A 27,465-nucleotide genomic window follows, 5' to 3' on the forward strand; every position below is an offset into this window, starting at 1 on the left:
GGTCTGGCAGCGATTCAGGATAGAACTTGTATTAGAACGCACAACTAAGTCACAGGATGAGATAGAGGTTTCATTTTATATTATGTAAAGAAAGGATCAGGTGCCATACAATCAAACAGAAGAATATGGGGGACAGGGCAAGAGACAGGATATGCGTATGACAACCCTTATAGGAGAAATTAGGGGGCACTGTGATACACCGCCCAGCCTCGTAGATCAAACAGTTGCAGGTAGAACACCTGTGAAAGCCACTCCAAACCGTCCCGATCTAATTGATCTCAACCTTGACCCTTCTGCACCAGCACACGAACCCCCCCAGCGAGACCCATAGGCACACAAAGGAGTCATAGAAGAGAAGGAAGTCATCAAGAATCAATCCATGGCAACTCCTAGGCAGTGAGTCCATTAGCACTTCAGACGCAGAAAAACTCTCTCTCCTAGATGGACAGTCCCAAAGTATCTTGCCCCGGAGTCGTAAATTCACCAAGAAAGGAGAAGACGACCACAAAATGAAAGAAAAGTCAACAACAAAAGTCTCCGGGAGGGAAACGCCTTTCGATACCTTCAAAGTCGATAGTGATGGAAGGTTCGGCGGTACACTGATGACCTCGGGAACACCGTCCTTCAGGGCACCATCCAATGGTTTCAATACTTGCTTCCTCACGGGGTCCTCGCACGGGGTCAAAATGGCCGCGGCTTGAATGGCTGCAGATTGCTGTTCCAACAGTGAGGCAGGGTCCGGTTCCACAAGGAGCATCTCAGATAGGCGCGTATCCAATTTGTTCAATAAGACATCCACATGTGAATGAAACGCCCAAATCTCTGCCAATATTGACCTCAGCGATGGCTCAAGCACCGTTCGATCCATAGTCTCACGTCCGACACCAATCACAATCACCTCCCCCGGTAAATCTGGCATCCTTGGGGGGGACAAACAGGATCACGAACGGGCAGATGCGGAGGGTGACCAGTCTTTATTTGCAGCCACGGTCAACTCGGTTTACGCCGCAGGCCAGAGACCCCGACTCACCGAACCCCGGCTGGGCCCTACACCGGGTCCGCGGTACGTGGACCCCCACCCACAGTCAACAGCTAGCAAAGTCACTCCTCCATCAATGCTGAGCAATAGAAACGATCGCCATCAAATTCGGGCTTAAAAGAAGCCTCCACTCCGATTGACCGGACCCTGCCTGGGTCTTCCGGCCGATGTTGTTGCACTGCAGCCCGGCTGTGAAAGTCCTCGAGGCCCCGGCTTCCCCACTGGAATAGGCCACAATCTTCAACTCAATGCAACTTCGTCAAACCAGCCGATAAAAGCTTCCGGATTTCACCATCAGAGTGCGGGACAGTTCATTCACACAGAGGCTAGGCGTAAAATCAGGATAATGTACAGGATCTTGTGGCGGGATACGGAGGTCGGCGGAGTTGAAAGCCTAAGCAGCCATCTTGTTTGACAGCGTAGCTCCTCCCCCTTGAGCTGGTATTTTAACTAGGCCAGAACCCATCTCAGTTCCCAGGGTTAACCCTACTACACCCTTCTGTCGAGAACCACCACTATTAGCTGTACTAGGGGGAACAGTTGCCTTAGGGGTTATGGTGGCTGGAGCTGTCTCCTTCTTGGTGCAATCACTGGTCCAGTGAGTATTTACCTTACATACTTTGCACCATGGTTTCTTAGGACCTTCTTTCTTTTTTGATTGTTGGGGACCCCCCACTATTAGAAGCTTTTTGCGGACCTTGAGAAGACTTCTGCGCCTAGATGTAGGTAATTTTATTTTACCACTTCTTAAATACAGAATTTTACCGATTCGGTATTTAAGAAGTGGTAAAATAGAGGGGGGGGATGTAGGTATTACAGAATCGGTAAATACCGAATCGTTGAGATTCGGTATTTACCGATTCTGTAAATACCGATTCGGTAATGCCCTTTGATTCCTATGGGCATTGAAGCCCATAGGAATCAATGGGCATTACCGAATCGGTATTTACCGATTCGGTAAATACCGATTCCAGCAAGGGTGCAGGGGGTGTCACTTTGACACCCTCTAGCATCCCAAATACAGGCATGTGTGCCATGTGGCACACAGGCATGTCCTAAGGGCATGTCTGTCTGTCACATGGCATAGGTGTGCATGCACACATGTGCATGCACACCTGGATTCGGTATTTTACCACCCAATTGGATTGGGTGGTAAAATACCGAATCTGAAAGGCCTTTGGGACTCGTTAGAGTCCCACCTACATCTAGAAGTTACCGAATCGGTAAAAATACCGATTCGGTAAATTTACAGATTCGGTAAATTTACAGATTCAGTAAAATGCCCCCTACATCCCAAAAACCCATTGACCGGTCGGTCGGTAACGGCCGAAATCGGCCGTTACCGGCTGGTAAATGGCCACCTACATCTGGCCCCTGGTCTTTTCCTTTCTCCTCACCCTTTTGGTCTTGCTTCTTCTGATCACCACCTTGGTTCTGTGCCTCCTGCTTCACCCTGGTTCTCAACCATTTGTCTGCCTTCTTTCCCAATTCTTGGGGAGAGGTCAGATCAGAGTCAACCAGGTGCTGATGGCTCTGACAGTTGTTAAGAATGTGTACTCTCATGATCAAATTATACAATCCTGTATAGTCACTAACCTTACTGCCCAGCAACCAGCCTTCCAGAGCCTTAGTAGCCCAATCTACAAAGTCAGTCCAGTCCTGAGTCTGTGTCTTCTGGGTATCTCTTAACAGCAACCTGTACTGTTCAGTGGTTAAGTCAAACCCATCTATTAGAGCACTCTTCAGGACATTGTAGTTGTCAGCATCCAGTTCACTAACTGTCAGGAGCTGATCGCTGCCTTTGTCTGCAAAGGAGAGCCACAAAATTGCTGCCCACTGACTCTGGGGTACCTGCTGTACTTTGCAGGCCCTCTCCAATGCAGTTATCATCCCCACACTTGTAGGGAGGGACAATTTTGTTCAGTTTATTATGGTCATAAGACCTTTCCCTATCTCTAGGTACTGTGCTGCCACCAGTGGGCTCTAGCCCACACAATTATTTCTCTCTTTGAAGAGCAAGGGTCTCTTTTGCAAGGGCAACTTCTTGCCTCTTGATCCTAAGCTTGACTTCCTTCATCCTAGCTTTGTGCTCTCTCCTCTGAGGGGAAGTCATCCTCCTCACAGCAGAGGCACTGGATCCTACTGAGGAATCAGAATGATCAGAACCACTGGACACTGATCTGGGCCTTCTGGTTCCTCCAGACAGTCCTGTGTTGCCCAGGGGAGCTTCATCAGCTGCATCCTGGTCATCATCCTCATCAGAGACCAATGGATCATCTCCAGTGGTATTTTACTCTGTTGAAAGATGCCCCCCCCTTGGCTACCCCCTTGGTTACCTGGGTCTGATGCATTCTCTACATCATGAGCCACTAAGATATCTACCAGGTGGTTAAAGGTTGGACTCTGTCCTTGTCTCAACTTTCTGACTGCACACAGGCTTCTCAATTCATGAAAAGTGAATGAGTCATTCTTAGAAGGCACCCTCTGGATTTCTTCTTGAAGAGGTCCACTAGGGCCTTCTTCCAAGGACATTTTCTAGTGAGGTGTGGTGTGTGCACCTACCTACACTAAATGGTTTCCTACTAGAACCTCTTAGGAGTTTTAGTCAGGGTGTGCTAGGCCCTTGCCACCTACAACTACTAAGTTCAGTAGAACGTATGTAAATCTAAGACTTGATTTATATGTACCTACAGGTACCTTGATATGATCTTTCAGATCATATTACAAGATTTTGTGGTAAAACAAATTGCAAGCTCTTATCCCAACCGCTGCACACCAATGTGAGAAGTTAGCCTGGCATATGATGTCAACTAGTTCTAGTGGGCACCTTTCACCAGTCTAATCGACCCTTATTGATGGTGGTTGTAAAGTCAACCTTATAGAAAGCTATCCTATAGGTAGCATGAACCAGCAGTCTTCAGGCTAAGACTTCAGCAGGCGAGTTAAGCAAGTTGTTTTACCATATATAATCCCTTGAATACCAAATGAAAGGACACCTCACAAGGTCAATATCAAATATATATGTATTTAATCTAAACACAACCCCTCTGCACTCTTTATGAGGTCAGAGGTAAAAATACAATACAAGTCACACAGTTAATACACAATAAGTTGCACAGTATACGTTATGCCCTAGGGGCCTCACTAACCATATACTAAGAAAGTGGTATAAGTACCACGTGAGAGTTAGAAAGCAGGCCTAGGGCCTGTAGAATCGCTGGGGCTACACTAAGCAACCAAAGGTTAGGAAGTAGGAGACCCACGGGAGCCGCATGCAGTGTCTAAACAGAGGCACGGGTTACCCGTTGACTTTTTATGGAGTTCATAAAAGTTGCAAAATTACAAGTTAAGGACACTTCCGGATGGACTAGTACGAAACCCTTTGAGACTTAGACACTAGGAGGGCCAATACCCTCGAGACTACCAGAGTACTCGTGTTACCTCACCCACAGAAGCTGGGTGCATAGGTGTCTTGATACAACGGGCAAGGAGCTGGGAAGACGCGCCGAGCACAAATGTAAAGGCGGGGCCCACGGGACACTCGCAGAGTGTAGGGGCCTGGGCTTCAGGTCAAATGATGCTCGGAGTGGGGCTTCTCGTACCCCAAGGCACAACTTACTGAGGCTTCAGGAAAGGAGTGCAGGTAGCAAAATGCAGGATGTCCAAGATGTCCGGTCACACGTCGCTCGTGTCCGCCACGGGTCTCAGCTTTGGTTTGGATGTGGGTCGGGGTCAGAGAAGCCTGGAAGTCCAGGTCTTAAATCGCAGAGACTTCGGGTTCCGGCGGGAGCCTTGAAACTGCAGACAGGCAAAGTTGCTGTTGGTGCCTGTTTGAAAAGGGTGGTCACTCCTTGACCACAAGGGAGATGTCTTCCGTCTTCTAGTCAGAATAGAATGTCGAAGGTCCAAGAGTTCTGTATCAAAGTTTCGTTCCAGGGTAATCTAAAGTCCTGGGGACACAGCTCCTATACTTATACTTATACTGAGGATGGGGGCTGGATTACCTGCCTAGGTCCCTCCTTTGGGTGGACCTGAGAAGGGGGTGGTTACACCCCTTTCCCTTTGTCCAGTTTCGCGCCAGAGCTGGGGCTGGAGTGCCCCAGCAACTGGTTTGAACTGGGCTATGCATGAAGCACCTTGTGTGCCCCAGACAGTGTCTAGATGCATTCACTGAATGCAGCCCTCCCTGCCCCAATACACAAAACCCCTGCTGGCACCTCCCTGGACAGGAAACCTATTGTCCAGGCCGCCCTTGCTGGAGTTTCCCCCAGCAACAGAAGGTCAGACTCGTCCATTTTGTGATGCTGAGGCTCTGTTTAACTTTAACCGGGTAAAGCAGTAACATACATGTCTTTTCCCTCTAGAAGGGTGGAATGCTACCCCCGGGGAGGTAGTATTCCAAAGTGTTTGACACCTTACACAACATGTTTTGATAAAGCCAAACCAAAGTTAGCATTAACCGTGAGGATTATAATGCACTTAAGAGTATATGGTATGGCTATATCTTAGAACAGCTATCAGGAGATGGTTCCGAAATCTGCAGAGGGGCTTTCCCAGCAGACCTGTGGTGTCAGTTTGGAAGGCAAACCAGGGGTTGCACAACACATGCTGCAGTCCCTGGTAAGCCTAAGGTGCACCTATGCCCTGGGTACCTATGGTACACTATTCAGGGGCTCACAAGAGTGACCCAGTAACCAATCTGGTATGTACCTAAAGTAGAGAAGAGCTGGGCTGTGGGTCTGATTAGCAGGCCCACAGCCACATTAAAGTCGAAAAACCAAAGAATCACATTAAAAGTGGGGTTGACCATAGGAAGCAGACCCTACTCTCCTACATAATACACCCTCCCTCCTGGGTTCAAGAGGCTTTTCTTAGGAGTGGCTGGCATGTATTAAAAATAGTGCATTGACTTTGCCATACATGGAGAGGGCAACGTAGAAATCAAGCAATTTGCACTGCGTCTGCAGTCTGCAATGTGAGGCCTGCTGTCAGTAGTTTACTTGGGGCACTGAGTGTGGCGCAAACAGTGCTTCAGGCCCTGGTGACCCCTTTTAACACCCATGCCCTGGGTATCACTGGGACCATATACTAAGAGCTTATTGTGGGGTTACAATTCTTTGCCAGTGTCAGTTAACAATTCACATATTAGTTTTAGGAAGAGAGCACTGCCACTCTATTCTGGGCAGCTGGCTCCAGTGCGCACTCAGAGTCATAACCAATAGCAGTAGGGCAAAGAGTGAACGAGGGATGACCATTCAAAAAAGGCGCTTTTCTGCATAGCACCCCCCCCCCTTCCCCAGACGAAGGATGATGAGCAACTAACGTATCACCTGGAAATTCTCATCATCTAAGTGTAAAAATATGGAAAGGCCACCTGCATGGCATTGTCTCTCCCTGGTCTGTGTTCCACTGAAAAGTCCATAACCTGTAGGGAAATGGACCACCTCAGCAATTTGAGGTTGTCTCCTTTCATCTGCATCAGCCATCTGAGAGGCCTGTGATTGATTTGAACCTTGAAGTGGGTCCCAAACAGTTAGGGTCTCAGCTTCTTCCTGGACCAAACCACAGCAAAGGTGTCCCTCTCAATGACACTTCAACGCTACCATCTAGGTAGGAGTCGCCTTCTGATACAGGCAATTGGTTGATCCTCGCCATCATCATTCGTTTATGACAATACTGCCCAATCCCATGCTCAGATGCATCTGTTGGGAAAATGAACTCCTACCCACAGTCTGTTGCCTTCAGGACAGGTACTGAGCACATACCCTCTTTTAGGGTGTCAAATGTCTTTTGGCATCCTGTGGTCCATATAACCTTCTTAGTTGGCTTTTTGGAGGTAAGTTCAGTGAGTAGGACCACAATAGTCCCATACCCCTTTCCACACTTCCTGTAGAACCCAGTCAGGCCAAGGAATACCCTGACTTGGGTCTAGGTTTTGTGAGCCTCCCACTCGAAAATGGTCTTGATCCTGGGTTAGAGAGATTGGACTTGGCCTCTGCCTACAAGGTGGCTGAAGTACACAACAGAACTCTGCCCTAGCTGGCGCTTCCTGGCCTTGATAGTTATGCCTGTCTGATGCTGGGCCTGTAAAACGTCCTTCAGGATGCGCACTCACAGTCACCTCTATCAACTTGAACTTCCCTGGTTTGCAAGCTGTACAGATAAGAGGCTTGAGTCTCAATAAACAGCCAACGAGTCTACTGGTAATAAACTGTTACATCAACCCTGCACAGACCTTAATTAAAGTCCAGCTGGAGGCACTGGCACAGAAACTAGAAGATCTGCTAAACAAGCACAAATATTCCAGGTCATCCTTGCTGGGGACTTCAACCTGAAAAATCTACACAAAATCGAAACATCTTTCTGGGGCTTGGGCAGGGCAGCCTCCTTGCACGATCTTCTCAACAATCACAAGCTGATATCCACCAACGAACTGAAGAGATCCTGCTCGACCGGCTGGCAGCCCAAGCCCACATTCCCGGATGTCTCAAGAATAGACTACATCATGATCAGCGAAGAGCTGGCGGCCAGAATGGATGAATTCGAAGTGGAAGACTGGAAGGAAAGCGACCATAGGCCACTAAGAGCAGCATTCCTGCTGGACGTACCGCCCGCCATCGTCTACCAATCCAGCGGGAAGTCAAGTGGGGAGGAGAAGCATAGCGTCCTGCGGAGGATTAAGTGGCCAGAAAAGATCAACAGCACACTTTAAATATGGCTGGACCAGGCACAGGAAGGCAGCTTATTGAGCGAGCCCTCACTCATAAAAGGATGGGATAATATAATAGAGGATCTACAATCCAAGCTTTGGAACCCCAAACCCCAAAACCGTAGAATAAACGGACCACATAGACCAGGAAGTACCCTCCCACAGGATATACATGACCACAAAAGACAGTTGCGCAAAACACTTGCAGACAAGAAAAGAGGACGCCCCCAAACAGAGGGAGCATCGATTGCCTCATTGAGGGCTTCCCTCAGGAAGAAGGTCTGGGAACACAAAAAAGCTGACACGGAAAGCAAGTGGCTCAAGGTCTTCTCCCTGCTTAAACTAAAGAGCTCAGCACGACTCTGGCTATATATAAATCAGCTGACCAACCGAGGCCCATTACAAGAAAATGGGGTTGCAGGAAAGGACTGGATACAACACGTGAAGCAGCTATATGTAACGGCTACCAACGAGGAAGCCCCACCAAGCGATAAAGTGGAGTTTGCAGAGTCTGCGCAACTGAGCGGCACAAAACCAGGAGTTCCAATTCCGTGCCCAGACATGGCCCCGATGGGAAATAGATCCTCGGCCATCGTAGATGATACCCTACCAACTTGGGTAAACACCCAACAGGCCATCAAAACCATCAAGAGCATGAGGAATGACGGGGCCCCGGGGCCTAACGGGATTCCAGCTCCGGTCTTCAAACAGGCACCGGAGTTCTGGACCAAACCCCTGACTCCGCTCTTCAACTACACCTCTTCGACAGCTACAACTCCTGAGTCCTGGAGGGGCTCCATACTTGTCCCAATCTTCAAAAAAGGAGATCGCCTAAAGCCGTCAAACTACAGGCTCATCGCCCTGTTAGATCTGGAAGCCAAGGCTTACGCTCGTCTACTATTGAACGATCTAGAAAAATGGGTAGAAGAGAGAAACATAATACCCATGCACCAGACAGGCTTTAGGCCCCAGGCATCAACAATGGACAATGTCTTGGCGCTTGCACACATCTCAGCCCAGGCAACATTGAAGAACCACCTCCCACTCTTTTGCTGCTTCGTGGATTATAGCACCGCCTTCGACAAAGTAGTCAGAAAACGATTATGGTGGAAATTAGAAAAGTGGGGCATCCCTCCAAATCTTTTGAAGGCAATAAGGTCATTACACAAGAACACCTGGGTGAGGGCCAAAACATGTGCCCGTACAGTCTCCCCCAAAATAAGCATAGAGAACAGGCTGAAGCAAGGGTGCGTGTTGGCCCATACCCTTTCAACTTATGTACGGCGGACCTGGGAGAGGCACTAAAAGGTGCCAGCCTAATAGCCCCATGATTAGGAATCGTGAGGCTTCCTGTTCTTCAGTACGCCGATGATACAGTCATACTGGACCATACGAAGGTGGGACTACAAAGAGCATTAAATGCTCTAAACAGCTTTAACATTGCAAACATCTTGACAGTTAACCAAGGGAAAACCAAGGTCATCATCTTTGGGCCCTACCAACGGAAAAAGAAAGCACTGTGGCAACTGGGAAACGAACTAATTAGCTTGGTAGCTTCATACAACTATTTAGTGGTCTGGTTCACGGAACGGGCCAAGGCGAATATTCATATAAACCAGCAGAGCTCTAAAGCCAACAAGGTCATCCACGCATTAAGACAACTCAGCCAGAACCTGACTAGCCCTTCCGCCAGCCCTATCCTGATAGCCCTTAGAGCAAGACTCCTTCCAGCAATCAGCTATGGCCACTTGGCCTTCCCCGGGAAACTGGATACTCTTCTCAATCTTGCCCAGGCTAAGGCATATAAATCGGTGCTACAAATACCAAAGTCGGCAAGAAAAACTAGGCTAAGACTGGAGCTCGGCCTTGCAAGACCAGACCTGATATGTCAGGGGGAGACTATAAAGCCATATTTAAGAATATTAAGGGCTCCGGCCAACTCTTTAAAATATCATTTGAGATCTATCTTCGAGTGGCCAGGCTCGGAATGGCACACAAGGCTGGGAAAGGCAATACGAGTCTTGAAGATCGAGGAAGAATGTATGCTGAGGCAGGACATCCCCCTGAGCGCATGGAAGAAAGCCATTAATAGACAAGTGCGCAAAATTTCCTTCGACCTTGACTACAAATCTCTTCGCCGAAGCGCGCACTTGGTCCCACTAAATGACTCATACAGGGCAGGAACAGCACAACCCTACTTAAGTGAGTCCCTCACAATTCAGCCCCGAAGCAAAATTTTATACATGAGGCTGACCATGCTGGGGATAGCTGATTTCAATCCCGTTTGGGCTCGAAATGGGGAATCTATAACTTGCAGATTGTGCACCTACAAGAAGGAATCTTGGCTGCACCTTCTCTGTTGCTGCCCAAACCTCAACAATGACCGCCGGCGACTGCTGCGCCCAATTTGCCTCAGCAAGAATATAAAGTCTTGTAGCGAAGCATCAGCATTATGTCTGTCTAATACCAGCACAATGATCCTGGCAGAGACTGGCGAAATTCATCCACCAAATCAGGCTGGCCTTAAAAGCTGCGGGCCACAGTGGACGGGAACCATGTACGCAGCTCCATTGACTGTGTCCCATTTGCACGTCCCCTTCCAAGAATGCAATGCTCCTAGTAAGATACTTAATGCACCATTGAGAGTAACTCCAAGGCACATAAGTTGGGGAATGGACAATCATGCGGGTCTCAGACATTTGAACAAAATACTTAATGCTAGTAAAAGATGTAACCAATCACAGTCCTGATTTTTGCACTAGCTTTTAAATTTATCCTTTTTTTATATACATGAAATTGTCTCATTGTTGATTTTACTGTAATGATTTTAATTAATTATACAGTCAATAATTTTTTTTTTTTTAAACGTCCTTCAGGTGGGCCAGGTGATCCTCCCAGGTAGAACTAAAGCCAGCTACATCATTTAGATATGCTGCACTAAAGTTGTCCAGGCCTGAGAGAACTCTATTTACCAACCTTTGCAAAGTGCAGGTGCATTTTCCAGACCAAAAGGCATCACTCTAAACTGAAAGTGGCCCCCTGTGGTTGGAAATGCTGACCTCACTTATGCTCCATGGTGAGTCCAATCTTCCAGTACCCTGATGTTAATTCAAACGTTCTTAATAATGTGGCTGCACCCAGCTTGTCAATAAGCTCATCTGCTCATGGAATGGGGTGTGCATCACTTTTAGTGACTTCATTTAAACCCCTGTAATCCACACACAATCTCATTTCAGATTTTCACTTTTTAAGTGAGGTTTGAGGATCAGTACTGGGCTAGCCCAAGGGACTGTCAGAAGGCTCAATGAGCCGCAGCTCTTAACACCTTTCTGACCTCAGTCTTAATGCAACCTTTGACTTGATCAGGCAGTCTGTATATATTTTTTTGACAGTGAGACTGTCACTACTGTCCACAACATGGGTATACCATGTTTTCTGACCAGTGGTCAAAGAAAAGAGCTTAGCAAACTGACCTAGGACTTGCCTGCAGTCAACTTGCTGTTGGTCAGTCAGAGTCTGATAACACCCTCTACTGAACAATCTTGTGGATTGTTTGACGGTAGGTCAGGGATGGGTTAAGTGTCCTCCTCCTGGCCTATATCAGTGACCATGACCATGTGCATGCCAGCTGTGACCTGGTGTGGCTTTAGGCTATTAACATGGAGAGCTCTGTGAGGACTCCTAGAGGTGCCTAAGTCTACCAAGTAGGTGACTTCCCCTTTCTTCTCCAAAATGGGATAGGACCAAGTCCACTTGCCCTGGAGGGCTCCCCTTTCTTCTCCAAAATGGGATAGGGCCAAGCCCACTTGCCGTGGAAGGCCCTGGGAGCCATAAGCTCCAACACCCACACCAACTGAGCTGGTTGGTACTCAACCAGTGCTGACTTCTGGTCATACCAGTTCTTGATAAGCTGAACTCTAAATGTGTGTTTGCTCTCTTCATGTACTCAGCCATGCGTGAACACAGGCCCAGTACATAGTCAACTATGTCCTTTGTGCACCCTTTGAAAGGTTTCTCCCATCCTTCCCTTACCAGACTAAGAGGACCCCATACAGGATGGCCATGCAAAAGTTCAAAAGTGCTGAATCCAACCCACTTTTGTGGCACCTCTCTGTAGGCAAACAAGAGACAAGGTAACAGGACATCCTATCTCCCTCTGAGTTTTTCTGGGAGACCCATTATCATGCCTTTCATGGTTTTGTTTAACCTTTCAACTAAACCATTTGTCCGAGGAAGAGAAGGGATGATGAACTTGTAGCTCACATAGCATTCATCTCACATAGCTTTTAGGTATACAGACATGTAATGAGTCCTTCTGTCAGAGACCACCTCTTTAGGAAACCCTACCCTAGTTCAAGATACCAAGGATGCTCTTTGCCACTGCAGAGGCAGTGGCTGTCTTGAGGGGAATTGCCTCTGGGTACTCGGTGGCATGGTCTACCACCACTAGAATGTATATTTTCCCAAATGCAGTTTGAGGGTCAAGAGGACCAACAATGCCAATCAATTCCTACCCTTTCAAAGGGCGTCCTAACCGCTGGAAGTGGAATTTAGGGAGTCTTTGGTCACCCCCCCCTGTCTCGCCTCTAGCTTGGCAAGTGGCACAGGAGCGGCAAAACTGCTTTACTTTTTCAGACATCTGGGCCAATACAAATCGGCAACTAATCTGTCTCATGTTTTGGTTTGTCCCAGATGTCCAGTTATATAGGATATAATGTGCTAATATCAGAATAAACTCTCTGTACACCTGGGGGACCAACAGTCTCCTGGATTCCCCTAGTTTATGGTCCCTGGCCTCAGTGTACAAAAACCTATCTTCCCATTAGATCCTATGGGTACCACCAACAGCGCCTTCTTTTTGTCTTGCAGCTTGCTGCCTAAGGCCTTCAAGAGTTGGGCATGTCTTTTGCCCTTGGCATAGATCCTCCCTGGAGGGCCCCCCTGCACTTAGAAGCTCTGCCAGGGCAGGGCAGATTCCTTCTGCTGCAGTTCCTTCCTCAGGCACCCTGGAGGGGTGCACTTAGCTCTGCCAGGTCAGGCAAGATTCTTTCTGCTGCAGTTCACTCCCCAGGCCATTTTCCTCAAGAGAACTCTCCCCCTGATCCTCTGACCTCTTAGACGCTGCCTTAGCAGTTATTTTGCCCTGTATTATGCTTTGGTCCACTATTTCAGAATCCAAGCTCCCATGCCTTCCCTGATATGCTGCTTGTGCTCTTGTGGTAGCACACACCCTGTCACAGAGACCCAGCACTCCGCAAGAGCCTTTCTTTCAACTTCTGCCTAGCAGAGGCCTTCAGATCATTTCCCAGCAGGCACTCCACAGGCATGGCAGGTGACACAACCATCGTCTTTGGCCTAGTAACCCCTCCCCACTCTAAGCTTACCAAGGCCATTGGATGGAGCTTAGTCTCATTGTTGGCATTGACACACTGGTGACAAACACCAGGTATTATTTGGTCTGGGGAAACCAGTCTAGTAGCCACCATAGTGACTCTGCCACCTGTATCCCTCAGAGCTTCTTTCTCAGTCCCATTGATTTTAGGCCTTTGTCTATACTTCTCCAGACTTGGAGGTAATACAGCCAGGGATTCATGATACATTCCACCCAGGGAAACTAAAGTAGCTTAAGTGTATCCTCTGGCCTCTCCAGAGTACACTTCCACCCCCCACTCCTATGTAAGCCAACTCTTTGGATTGTCCACCATTAGGGACTTTTTGGAGCATACTTCATTTGCTTTCTTCTGTCCTGCCTGATGACATTCATGACACAGCCCAGAAGCATTTGCTGGGTCCCAGTTCCTTCCCTGATACCCTTTGTTTTTGGGCTAGGAGAAGTATCGGGCCCACCCTCCTAGGAAGAATTTGATGGCTTTTTGAGAACTCTTATTTTTATCTTTGCTGTTGCTCTCCACCTTCCTCTGATGGGAAGTCTGAGCACCCTTCTTTTAGTCACTCCCACCATGGGTCTTTCTGGACACCCTGGTTCTGACCCATTTTTCAGCTACCCCCCCCCCCCGCTGTCTGGGGGAACAGAACTTGTAATTCACCAAATGCTGATGCAATTTCTCTGGCTTACACTTAGTCAAAATGTTCTCCTTCATATTTAAATTATAAAGCCCATCATAAGTGTCGACCTCATTGCCTTTTATCCAACCTTCTAGTGCTTTGACTGAAGGGTCCACAAAGCCAACACATGTCTGGATTTGAGATTTACAGGTGTCCCTAAGCTTCACTCTATACCACGCTCTGGTGAGTCCAGATCCTTCTGTCAAGGTCTCTTTCATATGCTGCTAGCCACATCCTCATTAAGGGTCAAAAGTCAATATCTGCCCTTCACTGAGAATATCTCCCACAGTCGAGAGTTCCAGCCCTCGTTACCTATCCTCCTCATTGTGCAGGCCCTGTCAAAGGTTGCAAACCATTTGTTGATGTCATTACATCACTAAACCTTGGGACGATCCCTTTGGGGATCTTAGGGTCAACCGATTCCTCCTTCTCCCTATTAAAATTGTTGCCACGATTAATATTGGGCTTCAAATCCATCTTGACCCTTCTATCTTCGAGGGCTAGTCTCCTTTCCTCAAGTTCAATCTTTTTCTCCTCTAGTGAGAGAAGATCAAGCTCTTCTTCAAGGCTTGCTACCACCTTACTAGTAGGGCGTCTGCTAGAGTGACTCCAGTCACTTCCCACTCACTGATGAAGGAGGTATGGGAAAGGGTGGAGAGTGTAGGTCTTCACTTTCTTCCCCATCATCATTAATTTGGGCTAGATCCTCATACTCACGATCTTCAGGGTATTCCTCTGAGGAATATCCCTCCTTCTCTAGTCTTTCCTTTTCATAGGAGCTGAGGGCTTTTTGAATTGCCTCCTTTTTAGCTGTAACTCTATGGCTAATGCCCCTTGCTTTGCATAACACCCTTATTTCACTGATCCTCAGGGCTGGTATGACTGCCAGGTCGAGATTCTTACTAGCATCTATTGTGGGTATCTTTTTACCTGGAAGTCGTGATCTTTTTAAAATGTAAAAATAACTTTTAAATCTTGTTTCTAACTTTGCTAAGCCTTTTTAGGTCTCGCCTATCCCATTCCGCAAGGAATGGATAGGGGAGAATTATAATAGGCAAAATAAGTTCTCAAACCATCGGCAGATTTCCAACAGTTCACGTGAACATAAGCACGAGCTTTTCCCCACAGGCTTTTTTTCACGAGCTTACAAACCCTCCGACAGGCATCCCCCAGCGTGCGCTCGGCCTCAGGCTGTTTCACTTTCACGGCTCGAGGCCGTGCTTCAAAGGGATCCACTCCCCCGCCCCGTGCTTCACACTTTTCACGGCCGCCAATGTTCCGAAAAGCAGCAACGATTTCTTGGAAAATCGGGTTTCGCAGTCAGGGACTTCCCCTTGCTTAAATATTGATGTGTCCAAGAACTCATGGAGTTTTCAAAGAACAGCCATTCCCTTGGGGTCCTTTTCTGATGTTATTATGCTCAACTTTACGCCAAACTAGGCACCTTCAAGGTATAAATATGCCTTCACTTGCTCTAGCAAACACACAGTGGTTTGGAGCAGTTTGACTATCTACTTGCCCGATGCAGCTCGCTACAGCAAGTGCCGAAGAAAGCCGACCCTCCAGCTGAATCACTGATCGAGAAGCTGTCCTTTCTCTCGCTGAGAATCCAGCTCCAGTGTTTCCAAGCTCCCCTTCCGGGGTGTTGGGAATTTGAGTCATATACATACATATACATATACATGTATTGCCTTTTGTTAAAGAAGGTCTTTGTATAGTGCTTGCTTTTCAACTTGAATAAACATTTGTGTTTACCTGCGTTGTTAAATTCAGCCGTTCGTGTCTTTATTTCTATTCTGTTAACGCGGCCATTTTTCTGAGAAACATCATCGCCTGCCCCTCCTCCTCCCCTGCCCACCCGAGCTCTGCTGCCTCCCGGGCGACGCTGCTATTATTGACAATGGAGCTATGGCTCGCTTGCATACTGTGCTTCTCCCATGTGCTGGTTTCCAATTGTGCGAGGTACTTTGCCGCACGCAGACAAAGCGCCTTGACTTTAATATTAAATATAACATAAATACTTCCTCTCCTTTGCCTGGGGCTATAAAGTTCGGTTTTATCCCAGGTTAAGATCCCCTACAAAGCACTCATCCGCGCTCTCATGCCACCTTCGGAAACTTCTTATAGGAAACAATTTGGCGATATTAAACTTGCATACTTTAGAATCAATAATCAGACCTGATGTTCCTAACAACCTGTACCCAGTGACGGACAGATATGCTCCAGATCACGCCGTTTTATCGTTTGAGGAAGTCCTAAATCTCGTCACTGCGTCAATGGTCAATTTATAGTCACCAGACGTATTTCCTGATACTGTATTTATATTCGGACTTTGACCTAGCTGGACATTTTCTTTAATCGAAAGGTTTGTACATTTGTTTTCTTTTTAAATACCATCACTAGAGTCCTATTATGCCGCTCTCATTTCAGTAGCAGTTACTTTAATCCATGCAGTGTGTGCATTCATGTTTCTTCCTGTGAGCACATCTCGCACAAATATACACCAAACCGGTAGTTTACGATCAGGTGATCGAACGGTATTATTAAACGATGTATGGCGTCTGCACGTTGAAGCGGTAGCTCAGCGGGCTAATACATCTGCAGACAAGGTTGGAATAACATGGTTTAAATCCGGCAGGGCCACCTAAGCCTTTCACACTGTCGATACAACGAGGAACATTAACTTGAGTAATGATAATCTTTGTGTTACAGAGCTTCTGTTTGCATGGATTGGAACGTCGTGTAAAATCTGACGTGCATATGACAGTTAATAATTCTGCCCATACGACAGTATTGATGAGAGATCGAGGGTGAAAATTTTAATTAACTTTTGGGATATTTTTCTATTTATGTTTGTTTATGTTAAAAGTTTACAACTGAGACTTTTGCTCTTGGCCTTCAAATACCGCACGTCTTCTGTACCTACGTTTTGTGCATGCAGCTCAGTGCAGCGTCATGCTCGCATCCTAAAACATTTGCTAACTAAGCATCTAAGTGCAAAGCAGTTTGTGGAAAGGCTAATGCCACAGTGGAGTAATTTGCAAGTTTATAAAAAGCTGGAGGAATCACAATTTCTCCTCCTTTTCTTGTTGTGCCTTTCTGCCCTCTGTTAGACTCGTTTTTCCCTTGTTTTTCTGCCCTTATGCCCTCTGTTAGACTCGTTTTTTGTGCCTTTGTGCCCTCTGTTAGACTTGGTTTTTGTGCCTTTCTGCCCTCTGTTAGACTCGTTTTTTGTGCCTTTCTGCCCCCTGTTAGACTCGTTTTTTGTGCCTTTCTGCCCTCTGCATCACCACATCATCACTCAGCGCTACCCCAGCATCACTCAGCACCACCACATTATCACTCAGCACCACCACATTATCACTCAGCACCACCACATTATCACTCAGCACCACCACATTATCACTCAGCACCACCACATTATCACTCTGCACCACCACATTATCACTCAGCACCACCACATTATCACTCAGCACCACCACATTACCACTCAGCACCACCACAGCACCACTCTGCACCAACACAAAAGCACCACCACATTATCACTCGGCACCACCACATTATCACTCACCACCACTCAGCACCACCACAGCATCACTCAGCACCACCACAGCATCACTCAGCACCACCCCAGCACCACTCCGCACCACCCCAGTATCACTCAGCACCACAACAGCACCACTCAGCACCACCACAGCACCACTCAGCACCACCACAGCACCACTCAGCACCACCACAGCACCACTCAGCACCACCACAGCACCACTCAGCACCACCACAGCATCACTCAGCACCACCACAGCATCACTCAGCACCACCACAGCATCACTCAGCACCACCACAGCACCACCACATTATCACTCAGAAATACCACATTATCACTCAGGACCACCACAGCACCACTCAGCACCACCACAGCGCCACTCAGCACCACCCCAGCACCACTCAGCACCACCCCAGCACCACTCAGAACCACCACATTATCACTCAGCATCACCACAGCACCACTCAGCACCACCACAGCATCACTCAGCACCACCACAGCATCACTCAGCACCACCACATCATCACTCAGCGCCACCCCAGCACCACTTAGCATCACCACATCATCACTCAGCACTACCCCAGCATCACTCAGCACCACCACATTATCAATCAGCATCACCACATTATCACTCAGCACCACCACAGCACCACTCAGCACCACCACAGCACCACTCAGCACCACCACAGCATCACTCAGCACCACCACATCACCACTCAGCACCACCACATTATCACTCAGCACCACCACAGCACCACTTCAGCACCACCACAGCACCACTCAGCACCACCACAGCATCACTCAGCACCACCACAGCATCACTCAGCACCACCACAGCACCACTCAGCACCACCACAGAACCACTCAGCACCACCACAGCATCACTCAGCGCAACCCCAGCATCACTCAGCACCACCACAGAATCACTCAGCGCCACCACAACATTACTCCGCGCCATCACAGCATCAATCTGTGCAACCATTCAACAACAACTGGTTCAATTATGTTCTCTCAATGTTTCAAGCTTTATTACAAATGTCACAAAAAGATGTTAATATTTTACTTCTGTTCTTGGATTTTCATCACAATAAAATACGCTGAACATAATCTTCACAAAAATTATTTACCAAAGTTTAAGCTATTGCCATTATAAATTACCATCACTTTTATTTAAGTATTAATTATTAAAAAAAAATTAAAAGCCGTTATTTTTAATATCAATACATCCAAGTCACGTAAATACAAAACATGTTGCATTACAAATGCTATAGGTGTCACATTTGCGAAATTTATAACTATTGGCATTGTAAATGACAAAGCTATTAATTTAGCTATTTTCAAAACCAACACATAAATACAAAAATTGTCATTTACAAGACCAATAGCTCAAACTTTCATAATGCGATACCTATTGCATTGCAAATGCTTGTTAATGTACTATTGGAATCGGGGTCTACACAGCCCTGGAATTCCAATTTATGGAAATTGAAAAAAAAATCTGAAACAATTATTTTAGAGTCCAAACTCAAGTAAGTGAATTTCTCATGCAAAAATCACTTATGATTAAGTGGTACTGCGAAACACAAGTTCAAGATCCCACAGCTGTAACACCAATTTAGTAAGCCAGACCAGTATCTGGTGATGCTGGTTAGGCTTCACCATGCAATAATCTCACAATACCCCAAAGATGGTCCATGGATACACAATAATAAATCCATATCTCAGTCCTGGTAGAGTGGCAAAGAGCAGTCGGGCTTTACTAGAGGAAAATGTGGTAAATATTTAAGAGTACCAACAAGGACGATAAGTAATTGAGACGGCTCAAAAGAAATCTGACTCTAATTTATCAAAAATAAATCAGATTGTTATCCTAAATTAGACACCAAAGGGAGGGAGATAGATACATATAACTGGAGTAATGGATTTTAGAAGAAAACATAAACCACAGATTCAGTACTTCAGAACATTTGCATTGGGGTCAATGGGAAAAAGTGGTAGTTACTGTTATCACTTGTAGACCGAGTTGCAAGGAACCCAATGAGGGTGAAGGTGATGCAGGTCCCAGGACCAAACACAACAGTCAGTTCAGTTTTACCTGCCTCGAGAAGCCCTAGTGCAGATTTGTCCTGGTTGTCCTTGGTGCTGAAGCTGATGCAGTGGAAGAGCTGGTTTTACTACTTACACAGTGCTGGTGGGGAACAGGGTGCAAAAAGTTGACAATGAAGGCTTGTTGATGTCAGATGAAGATTTTGCAGTGTTCCATCAATGTGCAGAGTAAAGGGAGTTGTAGAAATGAAGCAAACGCGTTGAGTATGATTCTAAGTTTATTCCATACAGCCCCACAAGCAGTGCAGTTAGAAGTTATCTAAAACTCGTTATGACAGTTGGGAGCAGGGAAGAAGAAGAGAGGGCAGGGTGGAAGATTGAAGAGCCAATAGGAAAGGGTAGGAGACAATTGGGCTCTCGCGCAGGAGAGCCTGAACAGTTACTGTCACACGCTGGCAGCAGTGCATGACATTGCTTATGAGTAAATTACAACACATCTTCCTCTCTTGCATGTTTAACAATTATTCCCAAACAAAATCGTTAAAACGTTTGGGTTTGTTGATAGTTCTGCCAAACCTTCCTCTGAGACCGTGATGGTCTGACACGACCTCAGTGTCTGAATGGGGATCGCTATCTGTCATTCCAAACCTATCCCTGAGAACCTGACTGTCGGAAGCGACATCAGAATCAGAATGTGAATCACCATCGCCACTCCAATCAAACTCAGGAGCGCGCAAGCTGATATCCTCAAGCTGGTCCGATGTGTGACACTCGGTGGAGTCAGAGGCAGGTGGAGGACTGTGATCTTGTACATCTTCATTGGTGGGACGCCCCCTATTGTTATAGGGCATGGAACTGTGGCCCCCTACAAGTTCATCGTAATCAACCCACAAGTCTTTATAGGTACTGTTGGGTTGGCGTAGACTTGACCCATTTCTGTTGGCACTATGAGACTGATATTGGTTCAGCTCTTTTGCAGTGGAATGACATTTGGCCAATCTGTTCATGTTCCAAACTTTCCCATCGCTGAGTCTGGCAGCCTTGTTGTACAGTTTGCTGATGTGTAGGGGAGCGGTGAATCTGCTATCGCCCTTCCTGGTTTTCCTTTCAAGGCGAACTTTGACAAGATCACCTATCTTGAAAGAATGTTCTTTAACACCATATCTGGAGTCGTACCTATCTTTTTAGCACATTTGCACCTTTGCTATGTTGTTTCTAATGGTTTCAGGAGACCACTCAATCTGTTTGGAAGCTGGCATCCAATCTAGGTCCTTGCCCAAATTAGTTTGAATATTTCCTCTTCCCAGTTGAGGTTGGCATTCCTGGATAGTTGTATATGCCCTTTAATGACTCGATTGAATAGTTCGCCAAGACCATTACCCTCAGGATGTTAGAGTGAGGTGGTGAGGTGGGTGATACCATTTCTTTCTAAGAATGATTTAAATGCATCAGAGGAAAATTGAGGGCCATTATCTGTGAGCAAGAATTGAGGGGAGACAGAGGAACCCTGGAAGTTTTCAGACTCTTGTCAGAGTCATTGTAGTTCATGCAATCTCTAATTAGGATTTCAATCTGCTTATCGATTCCGGGCCGCCAATAATTGCATCTGACGCTTTGTTTGGTTTCGAGATACCCAGTTGACCTATATATCTGAAAGAGACACGTTAGTGATAGATTCCTTACCTTAGAATATCCCCAGGCATCAGACTGGATCCGGAAACTTTTGCGTAGCAGTACCCTTGCGCGTCGGTAGGCGTCATCTGCGGCTCCGCGTCTGTCGTCGGCGTCGTGGGCGCCGTGATGACGTCGTCGGAGTACTTAGACGCCGCCTCCGCGTGCTGACGTCAGTTCTTCTTTTTTCCGCGTCATCCAGCGCAGATCTGGAAAGAGCAGTTACCCAAGTCAATTTTTGACTAACTTTTTGATCATTTTTTGATCATTCTTCGAAGTCTAACGACTCCGATCGGTGCCGTAGGGATGCCCGGATTTAAACACTGTGAGGAGTTCGACTGCACGATGTCGGTCACGGACCCCCACCACCTGTGTTTGACCTGTTTAGGCGTCGACCACGACGACTAGGCCTGCTCCGACTGCCGGGCCCTATCTTCGAAAGCCAGGCGGGAGCGGTCCCGCAGGCGACTCGAACTCGGGCAGTCGGCCCCGCGCCGCTTGAGGTCCCGGTCCCACGGGAGGTCGAGAGACAGGTCCCGCCAAAGCTCCGGGAGTTGGCACCACTCCTCCGGTTCGAAGTCATCGTCAGGTAAGAAGCACAAGAAGTCGAAGAGGCGTCATCGCTCTTCTGACTCCCCCCGACACTCGCACGGCGCGGCCGGGGGTTCGGGTGACACTGCCAACGCGGCTCCTTCGGAGTCGCGGGTGTCACGTTCCGCCCCACACCCTCCCCTTGGCAGGACGCGACGCCGGAGGAGATTGAGCGCTTCCTCATGGCCATTAGCTCCCTTTCTCCTCCGACGGGCTCCGCGGCGCCTCTGGGCCCAGCGGACCTGTCTGGGGGCCCTAGCGGGTCGGGGGCTCTGCCTCCGACGCCGTCGGGAGCTTCGGCCCCGGCGCAGCAGGGCCCCACGGTCCCGACAACGCCGGCGCCTTCGGGCCCGGCGCCGCAAGGTCAAGCGGCCCGGCGCCGCCGGCGCCTTCGGGACCGGTGCTGCGGTAACCCGCTGGACCTTCCTCGGGCTCTGGATCGTCACCGGTGGACCTTACGACCCCCCCCCCGGCGTCGGTCCGTCAGGTGTCGCCTCCGGCGCCGTCCTCAGGCGGCGCCGCCCCCGATTCCTCCTTTGTTCCGGTTCCGACGTCGGAGCGGCGCTGCTGGGCGCCGCATCCGTCGCCGTTTGGAGATTTCCACTTCTTCGAACCGGCCTCATTAAATTACAACCCTGAGTATCAGGAGATGGGTGATGAGGAGGATTGGGAGGGGTCAGAAGACCCTCTGACCAGGGAGTGTCAGTCTCAAGAGGACTGGAGAGGAGACCTTGGGGAGGCCAGTGGCCTGGACACCTCTCCAGACACTGGTTTTGTCTCTCCTCCTACTGTGGCTTCGGAGGAGGGGGCAACTTATAGTGTGGTGTTGACGAGGGCTGCCAAGGCATTGGGCCTTGAGCTCCCCGTCGCGGCCGTGAGGACTAACCTCCTCACTGAGGTCCTTAAACCGCAGTCATGCTCGGCCGAGCCTCTACTGCCCTTTAATGAGGCCTTGACCGACGTTCTTTTGGGCACCTGGCCCAAGACCGCTACGGGTTCGCCCGTAGATAGGAACGTGGCCAGACACCACCGCCCGGCCCCGGGCGACCCATGTTTCCTGTCCTCCCACCCCACCCCACCCCACCCCGAGAGTCTGGTCATCCAGGCCTCAAATTCCCAGACCGCATTCCCGACGGCTCCGCCGGACAGGGAATCCAAGAGGTATGAGAATTATGGAAAGAAAATATTCTCCTCCCTTAGTTTGGGACTGCGGTCTTCCAACACCGCATGCCTCTTGGGCCGCTACACCCACTCTCTGTGGGAGACGGTGGCGGAAGTGCTGCCAGAGTGTCTGTTGGAGGTACGGGACAAACTCGCCCAAGCCCTTTTGGAGGGCCGAGAGGCAGCCAAGTATTCTATCTGGTGTGGGCTGGATACCACCGACTCGCTGGGCAGAGCAATGGCAACGACGGTGGCGGTGAGACGCCACGCCTGGCTGAGGTCCGCCAATTTTTCGGCAGATGTCCAGAACACTCTGATGGACATGCTATTCGATTGCCGTCGCCTTTGTGGCGACAAGGCAGACCACGCGCTTGTGCGCTTTAAGGACTCCAGGGCTACGGCCAAGTCCTTGGGCCTCTCGGCCCCGTGCCAGCAAACGGCTGCTTTTCGCTCCTTTCGTGGCCAAGGAAGGGGCGTCCCCACACGTGCCGCCAGCCACTCGCCGCAGACTTACATCCAGCGCGGCGGCAGCCGTGGAAACCGCCGTGGAGGCGGTCGGGGACAACGGCGAGGTCAGTCCACACCTTCCCCCGCAGCATCCGCCTCTAAACCCTCCTAGTCCGTGCTTTTCGGCCCATGTGACGCCAGTGGGGGGCAGGGTTTGCCATCACCACTCTCACTGGCGCACTGTCACTTCGGACAGGTGGGTGCTGCAGATCGTCCGGAGGGGCTACTCCCTCCCCTTCGAGACGACTCCTCAAGCCATGCCACCGCAACACCACTGCGTATCGGGGGATCACTTGCGGCTCCTGCAGGAGGAAGTTTCGGCCCTCTTGGCCAAGGGGGCCATCGAGCGCGTTCCTGGGCCAGAAGTAGGACGTGGTTGCTACTCCCACTACTTTCTGGTACCCAAGAAGGGCAAAGGGGGCCTACGCCCTATCTTGGATCTAAGGAACGTCAACGGCTTCCTCCGGAAGGAGAAGTTCAAAATGCTGACTCTGGCTCATGTCTTAGCTGCCCTAGACCCAGGAGACTGGATGGTAGCATTGGACTTGCAGGACGCGTATTTCCACATCCCGGTTCTACCAGCCCATCGGCGTTACCTGCGGTTCACGGTAGGCCACGAGCACTTTCAGTTTACGTGCTCCCCTTCGGCCTTACCAGTGCCCCACGGGTGTTCACGAAGGTGATGGCGGTGGTCGCAGCTCATCTGCGCAGGTTAGGGGTCTCAGTCTTCCCCTACCTCGACGACTGGTTGTTGAAGGCGGGCTCGCCCCAGACAGTCGTCAGCCACCTCCAGGCTACGGCGGATCTCCTGCACCAGCTGGGGTTCTCCATCAATGTGCCGAAGTCACACCTGTGTCCCTCTCAGAAGCTCCTTTTCATCGGAGCGGTTCTCGACTCGGCGCAGTTTCGGGTTTATCCACCTGAACAGCGGGTTCGGGATATACAGGCTCTGATTCCAATCTTCCAGCCTTTATCCCGGGTTTCGGTCAGGTTGACGCTGCGGCTTCTGGGGCTGATGGCTTCCTGCATCCTTCTGGTGCATCACGCCCGGTGGCGGATGCGGGCTCTGCAGTGGGACCTGAAGTTTCAGTGGGCCCAGCATCAGGGCAACCTGTCCGACCATGTCCTGATCTCGGAGGGCACTGTGAGACAGCTGCAGTGGTGGCTCACGGACTGCGATTGGGTCAGCGGCAGATCCCTCTCCCTTCCCCAACCGGAGCACGTAGTTGTGACGGACGCGTCCCTCCAGGGCTGGGGAGGCCACATGGGAGAGGTGGAGATCAGAGGCCTCTGGTCTCCGGCGGAGTCCAGGCTCCATGTCAATCTTCTGGAGCTGCGGGCGATTCGTCTAGCACTGAAGGCATTCCTCCCCTCTGTCCGGGGGAGTGTAGTGCAGGTGTTCACGGACAACACCACCGCCATGTGGTTCTGCAACATACAGGGCGGGGTGGGGTCATGGACCCTCTGCCAGGAGGCTCTGCGCCTCTGGCAATGGCTGGAACATCAGGGCATGAGTCTGGTGGTTCAACACCTGGCCGGTTCTCTTAACGCCAGAGTGGACGAACTCAGCCGCCGGTGCATGATGGATCACGAATGGCGTCTGAACTCGGACGTGGCGCAAGGTCTCTTTCTGCAGTGGGTAGAGCCTTGGTTAGATCTATTCACCACCGAAGAGAACGCGCAATGTCATCAGTTCTGCGCGTTGGAATTTCCAAGGCGGCACTCGCTCGGAGACGCTTTTCGTCGCGAGTGGAGTTGCGGTCTGTTGTATGCCTTTCCGCCTATACCACTTCTGCCCAGAGTGCTGAAGAAGATCAGGCGCGACCGGGCACAAGTCATCCTTGTGGCTCCTGACTGGGCACGAAGGTACTGGTATCCCGAGCTACTCAGTATGTCAGTCGATCCCCCGGTTCGTCTGCCTCTTCAGGAGGACCTTCTGTCGCAGCAGCAGGGGACGGTCCTCCACCCGAACCTGTCCAGTCTCCACCTCCATGCTTGGAGATTGAGCGGCGACAGTTGAGGCCATTTGACTTGCCTCCTGAAGTTTGCAATATCATTCTGGCAGCCAGGCGTCCCTCCACAAAGTCGGTATACGCCTGCAGGTGGAACAGATTTGTGGCATGGTGCAGAGCAAAGGCTGTGGATCCCCTTAATGCCCCTCTTTCTGAGGTTCTCCTCTTTCTTCTTTCTCTTGCCCAGCAGGGCTCTGCTCTGGGCACCAACAAGGGCTATCTTTCAGCCTTTCTGAGGCTGCCTGATCAACCTTATTTGTTCAAGTCCCCTATCGTTAATCGATTCCTGAAGGGCATCACACATACGTTCCCTCCTGTTCCCTTCGTGATGCCTCAGTGGGACTTGAACCTGGTTCTTACAATTCTGATGTGCGCTCCCTTTGAGCCACTTCACAACTTCCCTCTTCGCCTTCTCACTTTGAAGACTGCCTTCCTGGTTAGCCATCACCTCTGCCAGGAGAGTGAGTGAGCTCCAGGCTCTTTCTGTCCAACCTCCTTTCTTGTCCATCCATCCTGACAAGGTGGTTCTGAGGACTAGACCTTGTTTCCTGCCTGTAAACCTCCCTTCATTTCAGTCCATCCGGACAAGGTTGTGTTACGGACAAGGCCCTCCTTCCTACCCAAGGTAGTCACGGCCTTCCACATTGGGCAATCTATCACCACGCCCACCTTCTTTCCGTCTCCGCATCCCTCGAGAGAGGAAGAGAGGCTCCACCGTCTGGACCCAAAACGTGCGCTCTCAGTTTATTTGGATCGCACACGCCAGTTCCGGGTGGATGACCAACTCTTTGTTGGTTACGTGGGCGCTAAGAAAGGGAAAGCGGTGCACAAGCGGACCATCTCGCAGTGGATCATCTTGTGTATCCAGGCGTGTTACTCCTTGGCTAAGCAGGAACCCCCTGTGGGGCTGAGGGCTCATTCCACTCGAGCAACAGCGACTACAACTGCTTTGGGCTGATGTTTGCCCTTGCAGGACATTTGCCAGGCGGCTACGTGGGCCTCGCTGCACATGTTTGCAAGACATTATTGCCTGGACAGTCAAGTCCGGAGGGATGGCTTCTATGGCCGTTCCGTCCTCCAGGACTTTCTGGTGTGATTATTGGTTCGCAGACCCACCACCACGGGGTTGGTATTGCGGGGGGATCAATTTTAAGGTAAGGAATCTATCACTAACGTGTCTCTTTCAGATGCACAAGTTACTACTTGTGTAACGATATATCTGTAAGAGACATTAGTTAGTGATAGATTCCTTACCGATTCACCCATCCTCCCCGTTCTGCGAACCGATATCTTGGGTTAAGGTCATCCCCTTTCAGGGCCCTAGTTTCATGGCACCAGTGTTGGTTTTTGGCATAGCTCTGCGTTTCTGGCACGGAAAAGCTGTGTCTAAGAACTGACGTCAGCACGCGGAGGCGGCGTCTAAGTACTCCGACAACGCCATCACGGCGCCCACGACGCCGACGACGGACGCGGAGCCGCAGACAACGCCTACCGACGCGCAAGGGTACTGCTACGCAAAAGTTTCCGGATCCAGTCTGACGCCTGGGGATATATTAAGGTAAGGAATCTATCACTAACTAATGTCTCTTACAGATATATCGTTACACAAGTAGTAACTTATGCGACATAAGCTGAGGATTCTATTTCTGGGTGTAATGGGGGCTATAGCTTTACCTATTCTGTACAATACCCCGTTTTCCAGACTTAGTTCATTCCTTATTTCCCAATAGACCATGGCATTTTCATTGAGACGCTTATTCTCAGGCCAGGAGCTGTTGATATATTTGCACAGAGTCAGGGTGGGATCTTTTGACATATGTCTTTTCCACTCCTCTTCCGAGATTCGGTCAAGGTCTGAGTCGAACAGTAATGCTACTTTCTCAGCATCATCTTGGTCATTTATGACTTCGTCGTGGGGTAGGGGTAACCTGCTAAAGAAATCAGCTACCTTGTTCCTAACTCCAGGGCGGTATTCAACTGTATGGTTGAAGTCTAGCAGTTTGACAAACATCTTACTGAGCCTGGGGGAAGCATTCTGCAGGCCAGAGGCAGAGAGGATCTTTATCGCAGGTTTGTGATCAGTGCGCAAACATATATTGTATCCCCAAATATATGCTCT

The 27,465-nt window shown here is 49.4% G+C and overlaps 1 protein-coding gene across 1 annotated transcript in view; it reads left to right on the forward strand.

Annotated features, from left to right (window-relative positions):
• The window catches only part of LOC147711436 (hexokinase-1-like), a 2,269,016-nt gene that overhangs the window by 1,839,148 nt on the left and 402,403 nt on the right, over window positions 1-27,465 (forward strand). Inside the window, exons 13-14 of the mRNA XM_086919487.1 lie at window positions 8,097-8,927; window positions 9,110-10,367. Of these exons, the coding sequence (XP_086775613.1) occupies window positions 8,097-8,927; window positions 9,110-10,367 (2,089 nt within the window). The remainder of the gene's footprint in view (window positions 1-8,096; window positions 8,928-9,109; window positions 10,368-27,465) is intronic.

This window comes from Lissotriton vulgaris, chromosome 5, assembly GCF_964263255.1.
Source record: "Lissotriton vulgaris chromosome 5, aLisVul1.2, whole genome shotgun sequence".
Taxonomy (NCBI): domain Eukaryota; kingdom Metazoa; phylum Chordata; class Amphibia; order Caudata; family Salamandridae; genus Lissotriton; species Lissotriton vulgaris.